Raw genomic sequence first — 21,257 nt, 5'->3', positions numbered from 1 at the left:
AGCAAAATATGTAGAAAAATTACTTTGCATAACACTGTGATTAATGAGTGCTTCTTGCACAGGATATATCTGTGTGTATATTCCATGTTGTTAATAGTGTGTTTTTTCTAAGGATTTCATGGCAAAAATAAAGACTGGAGGTTGAAAGTAAATTAGGGTCTCCAGGGTTTGCTCAGCTGTGGCTGAGTGCACAGAACCAGGACTTTGTTGATTGTCTTGTATTTTAAAAATCTCCTAAGGGTCAAGCAGTGCCTGCTGGCAGGAGCTGACTGGAGAGTTTGGGCACAGCACAGAACAAACACGAAAGCCTGGCTAAAGGATCCCAGCAAAGGGAGAGAGGTGATTTATGTGACCTTGCACTTGGTACGTATTAATGATACCTGCATACATGACAAGCATTAAAAGTAGTTACGTTGAATTAAACAAAGTTAAAGAAAGTGAAGCGTAGCAATGCTGTTCCATTTGGCAACATGGCACTGGTTTTACACAGTTTTGCTATACTGTATGTGCCGTGTTAGGTCCCTACCATCATCTTGTTTCAAGTCCAAGTGGCCAAGATTTTGTGTGTCATGTTAAGGTATTAAGGATGGGAGCTGCATGAAAGCAGCTTGGAGCAGCAGGAGCTGAGATGGAAGAGAGACAGACAGCTCAGAGGGAGGCAACTGAAGAAGCCTCCAAAAGCAGAAGGGAACCAGGACAGGGGGTCAATCAGGGTAACAGCTGATAAATGCTAAAAGGGCCAAGATGTCTCAGAGCTATAAACTTGAAGGATTAGATTGGCTTTCATACCAAATTTTTGTTATTTCTCTATATATGCATGCTTATCTTAGGCTAACACTCAGGAATGGAACTGAGGAATATGATGTGGTTCTTCATTCCTCCATAGCTACCCTGTGTGACCTTGAGTGAGCATGCTGTCTTCATCTTGCCCTTCTTCAAAATGAGGATAGGATATCCTGCCCCTACAGATCAGGGCTGCTGTGAGGGTATGTTTAGTAACGCTTTTGAGGCGCTGAAGTGCTTTAGTGACTGGCACCGTGGAAATTCTATAGATAAATGCCTATATATAACCTCTGTGACACTAGTACAGTCATAGGGTGAGATCAGATTGACACTGCTATTCCAATATATTGTATATACTGCATGTGTCAGAAGAAACAAAATCAAAGCTGTCAACATCAGGTATGCGTGGAGAAAGTGATACAACTCCTCGTAAGTCAGGAATGCCATGTCCACTGTGTTTATCTACAGAAAAGAGGAAAAGAGGGGGTAACATTAAAGAGGAACTGTTAATTTTCTTTTCAAAGAACTCTACACTCTCATATTGATTGAAAATGGTTATCTTTGGCTCTTATGTGTTTTATGGCATTATAAGGTATTGGTCTTTGTTTAGATCATATAATACTTCTTCCTCCCTCCAACCTACCATAACAATTAGCAAGCCGTCTGTGGCTGCCTTGGAGTGCATCCTGTGCATCAGCATGTCTCATTTAATAGTCGTAATTTCTCATTTGTAAGAGGAAAAGTGCTACCAGCACTTTCAGTCTCATAAGGGCTCAGACTCACTCAAGGATTCCAATTTATTATGCACCCAGCTCTGATATCCTGCTGCTCTCTTTATGGATTAGGCTGCCTTGGTAGAAGGTATCATCCTTCAGATGACACATAAATACTCTCTTGCCAGCTGTTCCTTTCTCAGAAGTTTCTCAAGGAGTAAATCATAATGCTGTCCCTATTTTACTAGTTCCTGATCTGGTTTTCCATGCTACTCTGCTAGGAGCATGCAGAAAAAGGAGTTTTATTGCTGCTGTTACTCTACAAATGGCACTGACTACAACTGTAGGGATTTTTAGGCCTATTAGTATTGGTTTCCAGGGTGAACACACTAGAAGTGGTTTTAAATTCAGAGGAATGGGCATAGGTCAGTTAGTTGGTGGTTTCTGTAAAACCTTTATCTGAAGGTGCTGCACAAACCCCTGAGAGGGAAGAAGGAGTGGCAGACAGACTTTTTCACTCATTCTGACCTGGAGCAGCTGTTTAGCAACATAATCTTGTTGTGAGTTCAAAAGAAAAAGGGGAAGGGTAACATCCTGCTGATGGAAACTATATTTTATAGGCAAATTTAAAAAGGCAGAAAGCAGAGGCAGCCAGCAAACAGCAGTTTGCACAGAAGGGTGCAAAGAAGGGGGACACTGCCAAATTTGTACCAGCATAAGTCTCAGGCACAGTGGCAGTGTGCTGCAGGGTGGTTTCCCCAGCAGATGCTGGAGCAGCTGCCCTTGCCAGGGCAGAGGCTTTGATGTGGACTCAGCTTTGGGTGGCAGATGTAGCCCTCCAGGTCCCTGGCTGCACAGGTTCTGTGGGTGAAAACCTATCTGCAGCCTCCTTGTTGCAGGGCACACCAGCAGTCCCAGGAGGCCCATGATGTCGGCCTCTGAGGTGCACAGTATGTCCATTGAACTAAAATGTCCTATACCTTGTAGTTTTTAGTCTGATCAAATTGAGTAACAAGTCACAGTCTGTTGATTGAAGTGAATTATAATCACATTTTTTGTGATGCTCAAACAGTTTAACCATTTGTACAAAACTTCTGCAAGATACCTGGGCATCTGAGATGCCTCCATAGACTGAACTCCTTGTCATAAAGGTAGTTCTAGACAGTCAGTGCAGATCAGGAGGATGACTTGGAAAGACATCACTACCCTGTTTGTGCTAAAGATACAATACATAAAGCAGTCAGTTTAGCATCTTTTGAAAAGTTTTAACATTCCATTTAAAACATAGTTAAGGGAGGGAGAAAAGGCCAAATAAGGTACTGTTGAAACCAGTGTTAAAAAAAGCAGCACTTACTGGTTGGAAGATAAAATATATAATCAGGCTTTCAAGAATGAGCACTTAATTGCCTAAAGACTATTACAGAACTCATTGTTAATGTACTTAATTTGCATAAAATCTTTTTTTCCAACAAACTGTTGCAGAACACATCTAAAATGGGGAAGCACAGTCGTCTATCAAAGGCTCAGCTCCCAAGCACTGCAGTTGTGGTGCATATTTGTAATGTGACTTTCTGGTCTCAAATGTCATTAGGCACATATATACCATGTGGGGGGAGGTACATATCTTAGTAATAGATTTTAAAGAGTTATTAATGAGCAAAGTTTCTCTCAGGAAGCTGTGACAGTGGCTCTAGAATTAATCCACCTGCAGATCCCAGGATGGCTTTTTTTATAGCGGGTGCTAATTCAGCTTCACTCAGAGGTGGCTTCTGTGGAGTCAGTCTCCAGAGTGTCTTGTGGATCAGATTCTCCGTATGATAACCTTCCTGCACATTTCATCCAGGCTCTGTGCATTGTGCTGGTTTCTCTGTTTTCATGCATCATTATTAGGAGCTGGAGATTTGGCAAGCCATGTTTCTTCACCACTTGTAGGCGATGGGTCCCTGGAAAGCAATGCTGTGTGGTAGACACAGAATGGGAGGAAGTTGTAGCTTTCTGCTGTGCTGAGACCAGCACTTCCTAGCAAAAAGATCTGTCAAGGTTGTCTTTCCAGCAGCAGCAGCAGCAGGCAGTGATGGGGTCTGAGCAGAGCAATGCTGTGGCTGGGTAATGGGGGCTTATGGTCAACTCTTCGGCTCACAAAGTGGTCTTGGCAGATGAATCCTTCAGAGAGGGGTAGAAAATAGATCTGAGGGCTGCTGTCTTGGCACTCCAGAATAAAACAGGATTTGCAGCTGGGAGGACACCTTGCAGGTAGCTCCACAGTCACGGCTGGAGAAGCTGACCAAGAACATTTTCTTGCAAGTAGATACAGTTACTGAGCCCTGAAAAAGTTCAGTCTAAGAGCTCCTGCTAATGATACAGGGTTTGTTATCTCCCCCACTGCTGCCTGGGCCGCACTGGGGGCTGGGGACTACCCTGAGCCTTCGGTCACCACAGGGAACACGTGCAGCGAGAGCTGCCTTCCAGTGGGAGTGGTGCTCCCTGGCGTGGCCACAGCAGTGCTCAGCACAAGTCTCTTGTGTCAGCACAGTCATACAGGCAAAACTATCTCACAGGGTCACCTGGTCTCAGTTGGAGAAGAATAGGGTATCCAGGTAAAAATATAATTTTGCTTGTAACTACTGACTCCATAATAAAAGTGCCTTATCAATATAGCATTATTTAGTAGTGCTAGCATAGTTTACTACTATTATAATATTATCCTAGTCATTATACTCTGATTATGTATTTGTTCTTAAAAACTTTTAATGGTGCAAAATGGCAACTACTGGAAAGCTGTTAGAGCAGCTAATCATCCTTACCATTTAAACCTCCTTGTTATTTGAACTTCCTCATTCCTTAGTCTTCTCTGAAGTAAGCAAGCCCCTGGAGATACTTTGGCAAACAAGGTGAGAAATGTGGTTTTGTCCCGCTGCGTGCCAGCAAGTAAAAAGGATCAGTCCCAGAGGTACCAGTCAGGTATGTTTGATCAGCACAGCGTGATCTTTAGGCAGGTCAAGGAAATATCAATGCTATTTTCTCTGTAAGCCTCCGATTCCCATTGGCCTGATAATTCAGAAATCAGGTGGCAAAAACATTAGAGGATATGAAATCTTAGGCCCCCTGCAGAATACCCAGCCCTGATGGATCCCACTGCAAGCACATTTGATCCCTGATCATCTTCACTATGCTTCAGTCTAGAGTTTTAATTGGCACTGTTGGATAGAAGATATCCCAGACTACAAAATTTCATGTTTTTTAAATCAAGGTTTTTGGAGGAGCTGAAATGTAGAGAAAGGAAATTTTATCTTGGTTGTGGTTTAGTAAAGGGTCTGAAGCAGCTTTTTAGAGTGGCACTTTCACAAAAACATTTTAAACCAAAGTTCATCTAAATTTGTAAAACTGCAGTGTTTGCATGTAGCATTGACATTCACTCTAACAGACTGAGATTAAAGATACACATCTCTGATTTTTTCCTTACACTTCTAATTCCACTGTACTTTTAAAAGGGTTTTGTACACAAACTCTTCAGTGGCACAGCTCATTATCCGCTATTCCCCCACCCCTTACCTTTAGAAAAGAGCAGAAGTGAGAATTTAGGAAAATAATAACCTATTTTGTTATATAACCACAAGAATTGGGAGGAGGGAAAGGAGAAGAGTATTCTAGATTAAGGCTTGATTGCTGAAATTATTTTAACTACTTTTTAATTGGCAAGCTGTTGAGTTGTTATCATCAATGAGGAACTCGTCAACAAGCAGTATTGAAAGTGATAAACATTTACATGGAGAAACCAAGCTCACAAGCTCTGTAACAATCCTCTATAGAATGTAGAGCTAAAACTAAGTGACTGGATCACAAGAATACATTGTACAAGGAATATCAAGGGTGGAGTTTGGAATTAATAGTCGTTGTTGTCTTCTGGTTTTTTCTCTGAGTAAGTTACTGGGGCAGGGCAGAAGACATTTGCACAGTCTCCAGCTGCTCTGCTTTGGGGGCTCTTCAGAGTGAGGCACTGATCTCTCTCTGCCTGGAGATCTTTTCCATACAGACACAAGATAAGCAGGTGAATCTCCACGGCTTGCTTTGCTCTCAGTCCCTGATTCTGAAGGTCCTCTGCAGTTCACAGACCTCTCATCTAATGGTGGGCACTTTTATAGCAGACCACATGTAAAACATCTCTGCATTCCCTTGATGCTGATTTATACCGTTTAAAGGGATGGGGGTGGAACAAGTTGTTAAAAGATGAAGAAATTGAAAGCTCCCCTAACAGCTGTATTATCCACCTGACATTCTCCAAATGCTAGTCATTAATTACTAATGCCTTGAAAATCAGAGCAGTTATCCAATTCAATTATGTTACATCTCTCAGCGAGAGCATTTCCATTATCTTACCATTTCCCATTCAAACCATTCTTCTTTGCAGTTTTTAAAGGCTTAGACCCCACTATGCTTCCTCTCAGTTGAACCTGTAATCCACGCAAGGATATTTCTACTCCGTGCCTTTCCTATCTGCATTCAGGTGAAAAGTCACTGTGGGTTTACATTTTGATTATTGCAAACTTAAAACCCGACTCCCCAGCTTTCCCCAAAACTACATGATGGCAAAATGTGGCCAGTGTACACCATAAATTTCCTTTCCAGTTGGTGATCAAGTACCTGGGGAAGGACTGATCCTGGATTAGGATTTAGGCTGCCCTTGCAATCCTTACACCTGCAGGTCTTCCTGTGGAGTGGGCAGGAGAGTTCACAGTTGGTCTTATCAAGCCCCAGAGCCAAGCTCTCAACTGAAGTAATTCCCTTTAGATGCCTGCAATAACTTGGCCCCATGGAGGCAAGGCAGGGTATGCTTCTGCAGTTGCCACTAATGCTGGTCCTAAGTGAGCTGTATACTAAGAAATTATGGGGTTTATTTCCTGGCACATTTGTTTTTTACTTATGTATATTTTCATGCCTGCCAGCACTCTGAAATGTAGACATTGAGTGTTGGGCGCAGGCTGGATGCAGTTTTTCATGCTGCTGACATTAATTGGATGAACAGGCCTTCTCAGAGGGGGCAGTGTAGGAAATGAGTATGGGAAAATGACAAAATAAGGAGTTTCACAGCTAAATAAAGACAAGTGGCTGAAAATGGTTTTTACAGCTTTGGCTTTCATATGATTCATTTGGGAATCTAAAACTATTTTGCACAACTAACAAATTAAGATTCACAACACCTTTCTGAATATAATTGCTTCTGTCTTGCAGATGGAGGAACAGAGGTATTGATGCTATCATTTGAAAATATGTCCCCTGTTTTCAAGTTCCCAGATTGAGATACATTTAAACCTAATTCTCAGATGCATTAAATACCTCCATTTGTATTCATTCATTTGGCATTGTTTGTACTTAGTCTCTGAAAACTAGATGCATTGCCTCCTAGCTATAATGGTCAAAATAACTGAAATGATGTGGCAGAGATCACAGAGCAACTTCAGGGCCAGACTGGGATTGGGACCTGTGTCCATTCATGACACATTCCCTTTTTACTCACTGAGTATCTGCCTTGGATTCCTGAACAAAAGGAAAAGCACGTTCTGGATACTCAGTTTTCCTCTGCTCTCTCAAACAGTTGGACATTATAGAGATGATACTGGTTGGGTTATTGATCAATTTTATAGTTATTTTACCTTGACTTTCTAACCATCAAGAATTGTCTTCGGGTTTCTGCGATTAAGTTTCTTATTGTACAATTGAAATGAAAATATAGAGAACCATTTATATCACCTGGTTTTTCCCCATTGTTTTGTTTTTTTCCAGCACACAACAGTTTTGCCCTTTGTATTAATCGAGATGAGAACAACACATCATCAGTATCCCAGCAGGAGCTGTGGACTGGCTGCAGTGTGCACCTTCGCTGTTGGCTATATTTTATGGTAAGGGCTGTACATGCTGTGTTTTCACATTGTATTGGGGGTTTTGTACTGCTAAATTTGGGCACATATTTCATTATGGATATAATCGCTAACAGATTCACGCTGCATGCCTCGTTTGGTCCAAGACCTGGGCTTTGTCTGGTTTCCCCAGATGCTTATATTTTTAGAAAGTATATGCCAAACCTCACACAACAGGAATTTGTTGAACAATCCCATGTAAGCAGTGGTCTTTCCAAGGGTACATTTTTCAACCTTTTTTCAAGCTAAATGTTTTTCTTGGACCTTAGTTTTATTGCCTAGGGTTTTTGTTCTATCAAATAAAATTGAGAATAGGCAAATGATTTCCGGCATCAGTATTTAAGCGGCAACAGAAAAGATAGAACACTGTCTTTTTTCTTTACTAGTTCATGAATTCTTTCTGTGAAATTGATTACAGAATAAGTCAGTAATCCAAACACTCTAAAGTTTGTTTTAAGAAATGCAAGTGTTGGTGAGAAATGAAACTAAAACAGAAATAATCTTTCTTACACAACATTAAATTAAGTCTTTGGGCAGTTTCTAATCAAGTACCTGACTTGCATGACAGAGTTAATATACTTTGGTCACCCTAGTATTTATTTTTCACTAAACCTTTGTTTTATTTATAGTTCTCCTTTGATACCATCTATCCTTTATCCTTTCTGCATTTCATGACCCCCTGTTTACTTTTCATATTCTTTCTTTTCACTTCACAACATCTTTCTCTCAGCTCAGAATGTATTTTCCAAAATTTCCACCAACCAAGTGAGATAAAACTAATGTGAGAAGAACATGGTCTCAAGACAGTACTATCACAATGCTTCAACTATGCAATTTTTCCCTTTAGTCCAGTGAAGGAGAAGTCATTATTCATACATATCCATGCACACTGAGTGATCATAAAATGCTATTAATCCAGCTGAAGTGGGATGCTGTGTCCCAGGACAACAGCCACATTCTGCCATTTGCTTTTATAAACATACTTAATATGGTTTTTTTAATTTTTTTTAGTACTTTTATAAACATATTCTTAAAAAAGAATAATATTTGTAATTGTAAGATAAAGGCAGCCTCATGAAAAAAGGCACATGATTGTTCCTTCAGGAAAAACGTAATTATGTTTTTAACCCACATATAGTAATGCTTAACTGTGATAGTTCTTGACCTTCCTCTGATGGTACCTGAAGATAGATTAGCAGAGTTACCTGTGACTTGACCTTCTCCAGCAACTCCTGTTTTCTCAAAATTATCTAAGTAGATACATGCAATAGTATTTAATAAGAATTTTAAATTTAAACAATCCACTTTCACAAGTGAAATAAAACCATATGTGTCTTAAAATCTTTTAAGAATCTGCTACAGTATCAGTGTGATACTCATCTAGCTTGAACATGCCTACTACAGTGCATCTGTATCCTGCAGCTACAAGGTAAAAGAAAACTGTAGGACAAGTAAAGCAGGAGGAGAAGATTCTGCATTAAATTAATTACTAAGCAGATACCCAGGTACAGACTATGGTCATCTCCCTTTGCCTTTGCTTTGTTTTTTGGTTTTGCCTACACATATATTATTTCCAAAATGGATAGGGCTACTCTCAAGTGATTCACCTTCTTCCAATTTGTGATTTCTCTATAAATGGGCTGAGACAATCTTAAAAGTTCATCCTGCTAAATTATGCACATACAACCCATTTCTCCTACTGTTATGGAAGGAGGCCTTTGCGAGTTAGTGGAGGCAGACACAAGCTACACTGTGCCATCCCTTGCAAGTTCTGCTTTCAGCCTGCAGGTTCTATTGAAGACTCTCTCCAAGATGTGCTTTAGGCTGCAAGCCAAATCTTGGTTCCATTATATCAATATGATATATCACACTCACAGGTTGGAAAAATCTACCAGAAAGTATGAAAAGTGAGGACTTTGTCATCCCTCTCATTCAGGGTGTGCCTTCTTCTCGCAGCTGAAATCCACTGTCTTCCTGCTGCCAAGTGACCACATTGCAGTAGAGAGGGCTTGGAATTCCTAAATTCAGATCTGTTGTCCTTGTTGGCAGAACCCTCAAGGTTAGCTTGGTGTATTAGACTTAGACTACACCTGCAAATGACCTAGTTTCATACAGCCTGGTGGAACTTCCTTACTTTGAACTTAGGGTTGACCATGGGTCCCAGGCTGGGTCTTAGTTCTTGTTTTATGTATTTTTAGTTAGAATTTAGGAATCTGCCACTTGAGAATTTGTCCTTTTACCTACTTCATTTTTCCCTCAGCAGAAGTATTTTCACTGCAACTCTCAGAATAAAGTGAAGACAGTTGCTAATCAGATGTTCTTCATGTTTTGTTCTTGAATTTTGAATTCTCTTCCCATCTCAGCTGAAACTTTCTTACCATGCTACATGTTTTATGTATTGTGTTGCATTTTTAACTGGAAAGGAACATAGAGGAGGGTGTTGTTCAGGTTTGATTCTGTGAATGCATTTTTTTCAACTCCAAGTAGAGGAAAGCTTGTTTCATTTCATATGTGACTGAATCTGTCATGTATGAAAGAGATGGTGGAATAGCAAGTGCTTTTTTATGTATAATTGGTAAATTAGCAAACTGGCAAACAGTTCTGAATAGCATCACTGAAATTGTGAGAACATAGCTAAATAACCTGATATCTCCTGAGCATGATTCAGAGACTTGTTTTCTGAGAAACATCCTTTCTTGAAGAGTAAAAGCTTTTTCTTTTTTTCTGTTTTTTGCATGCTCTCCCTTCAGTCAGAGAGTTTTTGAGTAGGCACACTTAGCTCATGCACTCTATGTGAGAGGGAGCTCTCCCATGCTCTTAAGGAACTGTGCCCAGGCAGAGCATTCACAGACTTGCATTGCCTGTTGCAGACCATACATGGACTTTCAGGACCGAGGCCATGGGATAAGATGGGAAAAGCCTATTGGCTTTATTTAGCATGGCTTGAAAAGGTCACAGTTTTTATTGAATTGTTAAATCTAGACAGTGAAAAGAAAACTGAAGCGTTTGCCAGTACTACCAGAAAATTCTGCCAATGAGTGTATGGAGTTGGTTGTCACGGTACAGAAAAGAGCCAGAAATGTGTTGCTCCTTGTAACAAGAATGACCTCATGGTAACTAATATCAGAGCTTAATATGTCCCTAAAATAAACTGAGACAAATACGTTTATTTTAAATGGTTTTACTTTTCCCTCTACTTTTGAGCATTTCAGGATGCCAAAAAAACAGACCCTAGGAATCTGACTCCACTGCCATAGTCATGCTGGGCTGCATGTTTGGGAGCAAAAGACTTGATCTGCTCTCTTGTTGCTATCTCAAATCCACCAGGAGCTGCCTCCACATGTGCCAAGCTTGGACTTGATTAATTCTTTCATTCTTTTGTAAATCTATTTAAAGAGCTTTTAAACTTTCATTCGAAGATAAAGTTTTTCTTGAAGTGACTTTAGGAGAGTTCCGTAGATTTGCTGAGGGAGAGCATTTAGATGGGGTAATTTGCGGAACTCTTCTTGAACAAATTTAAGAAAGGAATGTACACTGAGGATGTGGAATGAATTTGAGATTGATTCTATCGGGCTTGCTGTAGGATTTCCACTAGCGATTTTCCATAGAAGGAGAGGAAGATCAGAAAGAGCAGATGTTGGCACAGACTGCTAGGACAAACCTTGACATCCAGAAGAGAGGGGTGGTGAGCTAGAGTGTGAAGCTTGGTGAGAATTGACAGTCAGATTGATAAAGAAGCGCAGGGTTGAGAAACGAGAAGGATTTTTGAGGTTGCTGGTGCTGATGGAGCAGGAGAGACACAACATGGCTTTGCTAGGCTCTGCTGAGGGTTTGTATGGGGGGGGGGGTCATGCGTGCTTTTGGAAGTGAGCACTGGGGGTAAAAGTTTAATGAAGATCAGAGGAATCGGTAGTTAGAGAAAACACCAAAAATGTAAAATGTCCTGGGAGCAAGTAAAAGAAATTATCTAAAATTATGGGTTAAAAGAGAAGTGAGTGAGTAAGGAAACGTGCAGCTCACAAGTCAGCACCTTCAAAGCTGAAATCATGCAAGTAAGTGGGGAATGCTGGGAGAGGGAGAGAGAGACGGACTTTGAAATCAGAGTGGAAGGCTGATGTAGAAGTGGATGATAGATAAGACAATGCAGAGGAGGAGGAAAGAGTTGGAGCTGGAGCTGCCCAGAACAGGAAAGAGTAGGAAGAAACAGAAGCAGCAGAAATAGGCCAGGGGAAGATTAGTGTCCCCTGTACCTGACCCAGAAGGAAGGTGGGAGGGCAGAAGTGCTTTCAGCAAGAGAAGGCTGTATGGGTCCCCAGCCTGTTAGGTCTGACATAGCCATTATGGACTGTTACTTTCTGGCTCCCCTCCACCTCCACATACTCAAATGTTTCAGTCAAAGCAACAGTACAATCACAGATGACATGCATGGGTAATATGTTCTCACTTCCTTGTGCAGCTCCTTAAAATATAGCTCAAGAAGGCATAGCAACCATTACTATATTTAAAATGAAAAATTATTTATCAAAATAAATGACTTCCAGAGATGACAACGCTTTGCAGTGAATCTGCTAAGTTTCTGTCATTCTAGCTACCTGTACATAAACACAAAATTTCTGCTTTGTTCATCCCAGAGGATGCCAGGACCATGTCATGCTGAATATGTTTTGGATGTGACATTACTTGCAGCTGCAGTTTCCCAGGACTTCTAGCTGCCTAAGCCACTCCACACCAGTAGCACAGTCCTGTGACCCATATATTGTTCTCCACTCAGATGAATGGAGAAGAATTCAGCATTAAGAAAATGGAGCAAGAGGGGATTATTGTTGTTATTTCCTAAATGATGACTGTTTATTGAACTTACATTTTAGTCTTTAAAATTTCTAAACTATGTACATTCCTGGTGTAGGTGTACTAGGTCTGGATGGCTGTTGATATAAGAAGCCCAGCATCTTAGTACAGCTGAGATCTTAAGAATTCTGATTAGATGCAGAACAAACTCTCCTATGTCTTTTGAGGGAGTTATGAAAATGTGCCTCACATCAATCAGTATTAGAAACCAAAAGCAGAACAAATTCAGTGGGTCGTTGTGCTCCTGTCCGTGAAAGCGTAAGATTGGTGCTACACTACAACCACAAATTATTTATTTGTTTGTTTGTTTTGAAAGTCTCAGCTGCTGTAAGCCCATCACTTCCTTTGGAAGACATTAACACATTTTAGTAGCTCTGGGTAAAGTTCTCACTTTTTGTGGAAAAGGAAAAGAGTGATGCTGGAAAAGATCATGAAATAAAGGCGTAGAAAATGCCCATGTTCTATTGTTTGCTAAAGAGTTGCCACTGGGAACTGGTCTACAATTTGTCTGGAACCAAGGATTCAGCCTTCCTTTGTGCCAGTCACTGGAAATATGAAGAGCACTGAAGATCTGGGAGAGGATTTGCTGTTGCAAGAAGTAACCAGAAATGAGCTGCCATAGTAGATGAGAGTTGTCATGTACCCAGGCTCCAGGTATTAGCTAATGTCAGATGCTTTAGGAGAGCTTAGCAGGCCATTATGAAACAACCAGCCTTCAAGGGGAGTTTTCTTCCAAAACTTATGTCAAAACATGGGTGCTTGGATCCTTTAGTCTTGATGGTTTATATACCTTGTACTCTTTAAACTTAGGCATAATTGTGCATATTCTTACTGCTTGTACGATCTCCTGACTTCAGAAACTCGCTAGAGTTGCGTGATAGGGCCTAGAGAAGAGGAGTGGTCTAAGTAGACTTCCAGACTTTCATACTTCAAAACTTTTTTGAACGTCTTTAAAGATTCCAGTGATGTATCACTGAAAGATAGGGTAGAGCATTCCAGAGTTTAACTAGGTATCATTCAAAAAGATGTTTCCATTATCAGATTTGAATTTCTTGTCTCTGAGTTCTGTTGAGGTGATTCTTCTGTTACGAGGAAGAGAATTGGGACCTCCTCGCCCGTTTTATGTCGTGCATTATTATTCTGCGTCCTTTCATTTGCTGCTCTTGAGAAGTTACATAGCCCCTCATCTAATAGCCTCTGTTTCCAGAACTCGTAGTACTGGTTGTTGATGGCTGCAGATTATGATTAAGGACTCAAGCTGAGCAGGAAATGGGTGGATACTCTCTCTGAGAGTCTAGACCACAAAATGCTGCCAAGCTGTGACAGCTGGGAACAGCCACCATGAAGGAGACACCATCTTTTGCAACATGTCCCATTAAAAAATTCATGGTGTGTCATGGTTATTATCTGCCATTATAACCCACTTGCTGAGCTCGATTCTACCAGGACTAAGGTCTTTCACATGCTGTTGTTACAGCTGTATTATTTAAACTGACAGAGTACACATAAACCACAAGGTTCCAACAGTTTTTTGTACTTAGTTTTCCTCATTAACAAATGATCTATATCCAAAGAATAAATAGATGTGTATGTTCCCTGCATAGTTTTCGTTTTCTCCTGATTAGTTTGATAGGAGAGATATGCAACATCTACTCTATAGTAGAAGCGAAAACCAGATAAAAAGTCACATTTTTTGACAGATTTGTTAAAAACAAGCAATACTGTGCATTTTCAAATAGCTTTTTCTGATTTCTGCACCAACTGGTTGAAAATTTCTAAAAACAAACACTTTTTTTAACAGACTTTTTAATTTGAATACAACGTGTGAATATTTCCATTCCTTCTCTTTTTACTGTTCCTAACAAATGGCTAGATGAACTCAATGACCTGTAACACATTCATCTTTGAAAATACAGTTATGTCTACATACAGCTGCTACTGTTCCAAATCACAGGGAGGTTAGGGTTAATTTTATCTTCTCAGAAGTAGCCAGTCCAGTTTTAGTTTGAACTTTTTCTCGTCAGTTTATTTCTATCTAAACAACACATTTTTTACACCTGTTCAATAACAAAGTCTTCAATTTGATCTAGATTTGCACTCGTAAGTAAATCTTAATGCATGCTTTCCTGTGCTTAACTAATAATGAGGTTGGATAGGAGTAATGGTTACTAGAATTGCAACATTGAAGGCATTCATTAACATTGGCAATCAGCACTCTTGTGTGGAAGCTTTATGCGAATGGTTGATCAGCCCTTTATAGTGCAGCCTCGAGATCGCCTGTACTCCAGCAGGAACAAACCCACTAAGAAAGGCCACCAGCTGGGGTTTCCATGGCAGCAGTCGTCCCTTTGCTGCTCCTGTTTGTAGTCCAGACAATGCCGGAGCAGTCAGTGTGTCACTGCTCAGTGGAGAGAAGGCTAATATTACTCCACCCCAGCATAGCCAGCGGCATGGTGCAGCTCATTTTTAGAAGGCTCAGGTGGGTTTGTCACTTGTCTCCAGAGCAATGCTCGGTCCCTCTTGTGCTCAAAGCAGTTCTGACTGTGTGACCACCCCAGGGACGGGCAAACAACAGCTACACTGAGGGCACAAGCAGCATCACCATGCAGGGAGTGGGCTCCTGTGCTGGGCAGCAGGGAGCAGAGTGCATGAGCTGTCTGCAAAGACTGAACTAACTAGAGATTGCTGACATTCAGGAGCTCAGCAGTGACTCATTGGTTGGGATTAGAAAATACTTCCTCTTTCTAGCATAAATGCGTTCTAGTAAAAGCCACTTCTACTTGGTTCATGAAGTTGGCTACATAGGTGCTGTTTAGAAGGTCCCTTGAAAAGTCCCTCTGTACTTCATAGTCCCGGGCAGTTTCATCACACCAGAGAAAGTAAGTGGAAAAGAGACTGGCTCTTTTTCAGTCTTTTTCCTTGGAGCTTGTTTTTCACAGAATGATCATTAGGAAAAACAAGCAAATGAAACTGAAAATTGTTAGGTGATAATAGACATTCCCCACTATCCCAACCTGGTAGTAGGGGGCATCCCAGTACCTTCTACCCAACTGTCTCATCTTTATCAAAAGGAACATGGTGTCCCCTGTTACCATGGGTTACACAGGAGCCCTTCATTTTTTCATAGATAATTTTATCTTGTCAGGTTAATTCTATCACAGAAGAATACTGGGGGAAATAACTGTAAAGTACAGAGATAATTTCCCATATGTGAAGTGATTTGGAGAAAGGGGGTTTAACTGCATTTAGATCATGCAGATTAATTTACTGACACATGTAGTTTCCCAAGTAAAGTGTCCAAATGTTAAGGGTTTGGCTGTAATAAAAGCTTTTCCAAGGAGGAGGGAAGCTATGTACATTTCCAGGGTGATTGTTAAATAGGGATTCTGTACTCCCTGTGTGACAGAATTTTATGGTAACAATTTTGTGTGGACTTCTCTGTCTCTGCCCTTTAGGAGCCTTTGACTGTTGATCTAGTGATCAAAAATCTTCCTTAACCAAATAGAAACATCAGCAAGTCAAGCAAACCATGGAAATCCTCATCTATAATAGTCTGTGCAGCTGCTCTAGCTGTGCTTCACTGTGAGCTTTTCTCTCAAATTTCCAGGTCAGAAAGGAAGATATTTACATTCTTGAAGAGAGCCCAGCAGAGCCCCAGCCTGCCTTCACTGAGCACTTTACCCAGTTAGCCTTTGAGATGTTTGCTCAGTTGTTTGCCAGTATTTGCTTTTCTTAACTTCCACCTACTGGAATGTATGGACTCTCTCTGCTCCCTCTGACTTCACCACTCACCGCATCAGATCTCAACACAAAAGCGATCCCATCAGAGAGTACAGGTGTCCACTGCAACCATGCACAGCAAAACCACACACCTGGAGTGCTTCTTCAGGCTGCACTGCAGTGAAGCTGGTAGCCTGTCCCGTGAGTTAGTGTACCAACAATGTCCTCTGTAGCTGAATGCTAAAAATCTCTGTGTCATCAGCGAACTGCCATCAATCCTTTTCCTTTACTGCATATTGGTTGTGGAGCTGGGCACTACTTTTGAGGTTTTTGTTTGGGCTTTTTAAAAAAATATTTATCCTACCTAGAGTGAAATTACTAGATTCCAAATTATAGCAGGTAACTGAAAGAAAAGGAGGAGCAATCTAAAACACGGTTGCTGAAGAAATTATTCTCTCAAAGAGGATCTAAACCATATGCTTCTGGCAAACCCAAAAACTGATTACCATGTGTAGCGAGGAAAAGCAAAAGAAACACGCAAATGTGTATGAAGTGAAAGTAGGATACTGCAAAAATCAGAGAGAGTTGGTAGGAAAGCCTGTAGAACTCTGAATGCTCTTAGGATAGAGAACCTGCTTGGAACAGAGGCTGCTGCAGTTTCCAGCTTTGGCACGAAAACGGGGGTTTCCTCAGAAATATAAATGCAGCAAGGAAATACCTGCCTACATCAGAAATGAAAATTGTCCAACTGCTCATAATAAATTGAAAGCAAAGCAGTAAGAATGTGGGAAATCAGTCATAGTTTCATCATTTGTGATGTCTGTTTGGGATGGATGTCATCCAGATGCTCCAGTTCAGCTGCAACTTGCAGGCCTTTCAAATAATTGCTTTTTGGGTTATGGTAGGTAAGCCTACAGGCCAAGCTACTTTTGTAAAACAGGGCTATAAGAGTCAGTGCTTGTTATTTTTGTTTTGTTTCAGGGTGTGCTGGATTCACCATGTTACAGGAGTGTGGGTGTACCCACTTCTTGAGCACCTCAGCCCAGGTGTCAAGATAATCTTTTTTGCAGCTGTTACCGTAATAATTAATGTGTTCTACTTGGTGGGAGAAGTCCTGAACAACTATATCTGGGATACGCAAAAATGTGAGTATTGTTTTAGGAATTTATCTTATGAAATACACCATCAGGACTTGAGTATGTTTCTCTGAAACTGTAGAATGTTTTAAGCTGACTAAAACAAAGGAGAATGACAGAAGTTCCACTGAAACGTCTTGCTTGCCTGCCCTTAAAAACAGACGGATGAACAGAATGGCTGCTGGAGAGCCCGATGAGCTATGAATATGTATTCTCTTTTATAACTTACAGTACTAATTTAAGAGCTCTTGGCAATTACCTGAGATGTTTACAACCCACTTATTAGCTGATGAACCCATTAAATGCAGCTAGAATAAAGTATCGTTCCATGCAAACACCATTAACGGTAAGCTTAGACTTAAAAATATACTCTTTTAGTATTTTCAGGTATAAGGTATTTTCTCTGTATAAATTTACTCAGGGAAAATGAACATGTTCTTGTCAGTGAAATAACAGGAATGAAAGATCACTTTAGTGCAGACTCTACCTCATCTATCCTGCCTAGGCCACCCATTGCTGAGGAGAGCAAAAAGGAAAATAAGACAAACGCAAGATTAAAAGTAGGTTCCTTTTGTCTATGAAAGATGTTTTTCATTTATCAAATTTAATGAAATAAGCAAACAACATTCATAGTAACTGCTGTGGCAAATCACAACTGGAGGGAAATAAACTCACATGGTAGTTTATTGCACACACAACTCTCTTTAAACAAGTCCTTCAGTACCAGGGAGAATCTAATGCTAAAAGCTCAAAGCAGTTTTACCTGCTGTTTGCTCATATTAGCATACAGGGGTAATGCCTTTTTGTTTTTGCTCTAGGACCATCAATCACTGGTCACAGTGTTCAAGACTGGTACTCAGTCATCATTTTCATGTCAAATTCACATTTATTTAACTTCTTTAAGTTAATTCGGGAAAGATGTTTCTAAAAAAGGCAGCTGCAAGGAATAATTTCACTTGACCTAAGTTCTGTATGAAGAATAATACTGTGGTAAAGAATCACATATTCTTAGGAAGTCCCTGAATAAGTAGATGGTGGAAAATCTCCTGCACTATTCCAAAGTATGCATAACAAAATCCCTGTTCCTTGCGGCCCGAAGCCCTAGAGGAGCTAACTCAATTGGGTCATTCTTCCAACATCTTTCAAGGTTTACCCTGGCATTATTGTCCTCTCCATCATTTCCTTCACGTAGATAAGGAGTATTGATCCCAAGTCCTTTGTGGCTCAAGCGCTTGCAAAACACAAAATGCTGTGAGTCACCTGCTGGTTTGCTGAGCTTGAAACACTTTGCATAAACTTAACACAAAGCACGTGGCAGGAACACCACAAACAGCAGAGATGTAAAATGATGCCAGTCTGTCACCTTGCAAGACCTGGGAAAATATTATTTGAAAACTGTACACTTAAAAGGGGCTTTTGAGCAGTAAGAGTGAGAATCAAAACAGTCTGCCATGAGATTTCTGGGGTGAGAAGGGGTTGGTTTGGGTTTGGAGTTTTTTTATTTGCCTCTGGAGATGCATTAAATAGAATCTCACTACTGACAAAATGATTTGCAGTTAGTTTTTCCAAGTTAAACCACAAACATGGTAGGGAAGGAAAAATTTGCCCTTTGTACAAGCCAGTGTCTGTCCACAATTTTGAGGATATCTGCATTCCTGCCAAACTATTTGATGCCTCTGCAGCAGAGTGCTTCAGAAGAAAGGAAAGAGGCGCTTTCAAAAAGGCAAATTAAACAGCTTTTAAAATTATTGGAAAACCTCCTTCCAGGAGAAAGCAGAAGACTTAAGATTGGCTCTGGAGCAGCCTTGTAAACTCTGTAATCTTTTGGTCCTGGCCTCTTGTTTTGGTTGCTAAACCTTCAGCTGTGGCTCTCCCATTGCGCTGGCTTGCCAGCAACACCCAGGGCCATTGTACTTGGGCTGCTGGCAATGTGCAGACCCATTTGTCTCCGTGTTGTTTCTTTCAGCAAGGCAGATCTGCAGTTGTGCTTTCTAACTGCAGATGGGTCTTATTGTTTCCCATATTGGAATTCATTAACTATGTTTTTAAAGTGATTTCCAGTGTACATTCTGCCTATGCGTACATTGCACTAGCAGGTGATCTTACTTGTGACTGGATTTTCCTCTCAGCATTCTCAAGCGTTGCTTATTTTTTGCCTTTGGTTATCATAAGTCTTTCTTTTCCAGCATGCAGCAGGCCTGAAAACCTCCAAAGGAAATATTTGTACTTGAGATGTCTGGCAGAGAGGGCTTAGTCAGAAGAACAATACTTTTGTCAGATACCAGTAGTAATTCATTGTCCAGGAACAGGCATATGAAATAGCTGAATGTTTCCACTGCCAGAAAAAACACAGTCTGCTGCCCAGCCCAGGCTTTTCTCAGCATAGAAAAGAGACGAGTCCTGCAGCTAGAATAAGTTCTTTAAGGAGCCCTACACTCGACTCAGCTCTCCTGATATTACTGAAAGAAATGGCCATTACAAGAAGAGAGAGGCACCCTCTCAGCAGTAGTTGTTTCTTCATTCTTGTACTTTCGAAAAAGGGAGATGTACCTGCAAACACTTAAAAATCCAATGTTGAAATGGAGAGGGGCTTCAAATTATTCAATTCTGAAACACAATTATTAAAATTTTCTTTCAAACAAAGTTGGCTGCTTAGATTCAGCTATGGAAACATCTCTTTTCGTTTGCTAGTAGGTAAGCAGAGCAGGTGAGGGAACTAAGTGTTCCCAGACCCCTGCAGCCGTCAAAGGCTGGGCGTGCGGCAGGGGGTCAGGCTGGTCTGAAAATGAGAGTGAGGGAGGGAGGCTTGTGCAGTTCCTTACTGGACAAGCACTGCCATCAGGTGTGCAGATGCTGTTTTCCTTCACAGCAGGTGAGGTAACACATGTGAGCAAGTGCAGGAGCAACAACATCAATAAAGGGAAAGGAAAGATTGATGCATTAGAGGAAACCCTTCATTTGTATTCAGTGAGAGATTTTTAAAAGCTGCTCTCTATATGTTTTCAGGTATTGAAGAAGGAAAAGAAAAGCCGAAATTGGAGTGAACAATAAGAGGCAACACAGGATTGTTTATGGCTCCATGGAAGATTTCTCATCCCCAACAGAGGTTGGCATGGAGAAGAATCTTTTGGAAAGGAGGAAGTTTAATGGGCCCACTTCTCAGTGCAAGGATATTTTTGGATTTTATATGGGGGGAAAATGATTTTAGCTAAGAATAATGTTAATGTTTCAATCTTCATTCCTATTTCTCCATGCTTGCATGTGACATACACATATGAGATGTATATTTATCTCCAAGGCATTCTCAACGTGCATTTCTTGAATCAAATAAGTCATTAAAACATTAAGTCATTAGATCTTTTTACTTCTGCCAAGAAGAACAATGAGTTCATTCTCTGTATTGTTTGAGAAAAGCTTAACGAGATAGGTTTAATACAGGGAGACAAAGCAATCCTATATATTTCAAAGTACAGCATAGAAGTTAATTGCATGAATGTATCTAAAGAAGAGTTCAGTCTGACTGAAATATTAATGTAACACTATGTAACAGCTGCCTTAAATTCGTTATGTTAATGATTTTACCAGTTCAGTGAAATCTTACTTGCAGTGTTCAGATCTTAAGGCCTAAATAAAGAGGAAATTATCCTTGCATTTCTGTTTCTTCATGCTGATTCTTGAAATTTTGGATGGAGTGATGGCATTTGAATGATATATTTTCAAGTTTTCCAGTGTCAACTGTAGATTATATAATTTCTACATGAGGATTTTTCTTCTTATTTTCATAGTAAAATAACAGATCCTGCATTTTCAAGTTACAAGTTCCCAATAGGTGGGCTGAGCTGTTCGTGTTGTACAGGAGAGAGCATTTAAGTCTACTTCAGGAAGGCACATAAGCGAATGTTTAAAGTTAAACATATGCCTGTTTGTATTAGGAATTCAATTGCAAAATAATGGCGATTGTTTAAGTTTGGCATGATTCTGTTTAATTATTAGACAATCAAGAAGTAACTCTAGTAGGCAGAAAGAATTGTCTAGAACTAAAATAAAGTGAACAGAATAATTTCTGGCAAGAAAATATTTATTAAAAAGTAGCTTTATGATCCAAATACTGATATTCATATCACTTATTTGTTCATTAGTGT

The 21,257-nt window shown here is 40.4% G+C and overlaps 1 protein-coding gene across 1 annotated transcript in view; it reads left to right on the top strand.

Annotated features, from left to right (window-relative positions):
* AIG1 (androgen induced 1) overlaps positions 1-20,766 on the top strand; it is a 123,544-nt gene extending 102,778 nt beyond the window's left edge. The window contains exons 4-6 of the mRNA XM_048298601.1: positions 7,278-7,393; positions 16,961-17,124; positions 20,122-20,766. Coding sequence (XP_048154558.1) covers positions 7,278-7,393; positions 16,961-17,124; positions 20,122-20,159 — 318 coding nt within the window. The 3' untranslated portion in view covers positions 20,160-20,766. The remainder of the gene's footprint in view (positions 1-7,277; positions 7,394-16,960; positions 17,125-20,121) is intronic.
* The last annotated feature ends 491 nt before the right edge of the window (positions 20,767-21,257 follow it).

This window comes from Corvus hawaiiensis, chromosome 3 (assembly GCF_020740725.1).
Source record: "Corvus hawaiiensis isolate bCorHaw1 chromosome 3, bCorHaw1.pri.cur, whole genome shotgun sequence".
NCBI lineage: Eukaryota > Metazoa > Chordata > Aves > Passeriformes > Corvidae > Corvus > Corvus hawaiiensis.
Note: the sequence above shows the minus strand (reverse complement) of the source record. Positions and strands in the feature narration are given on the sequence as shown.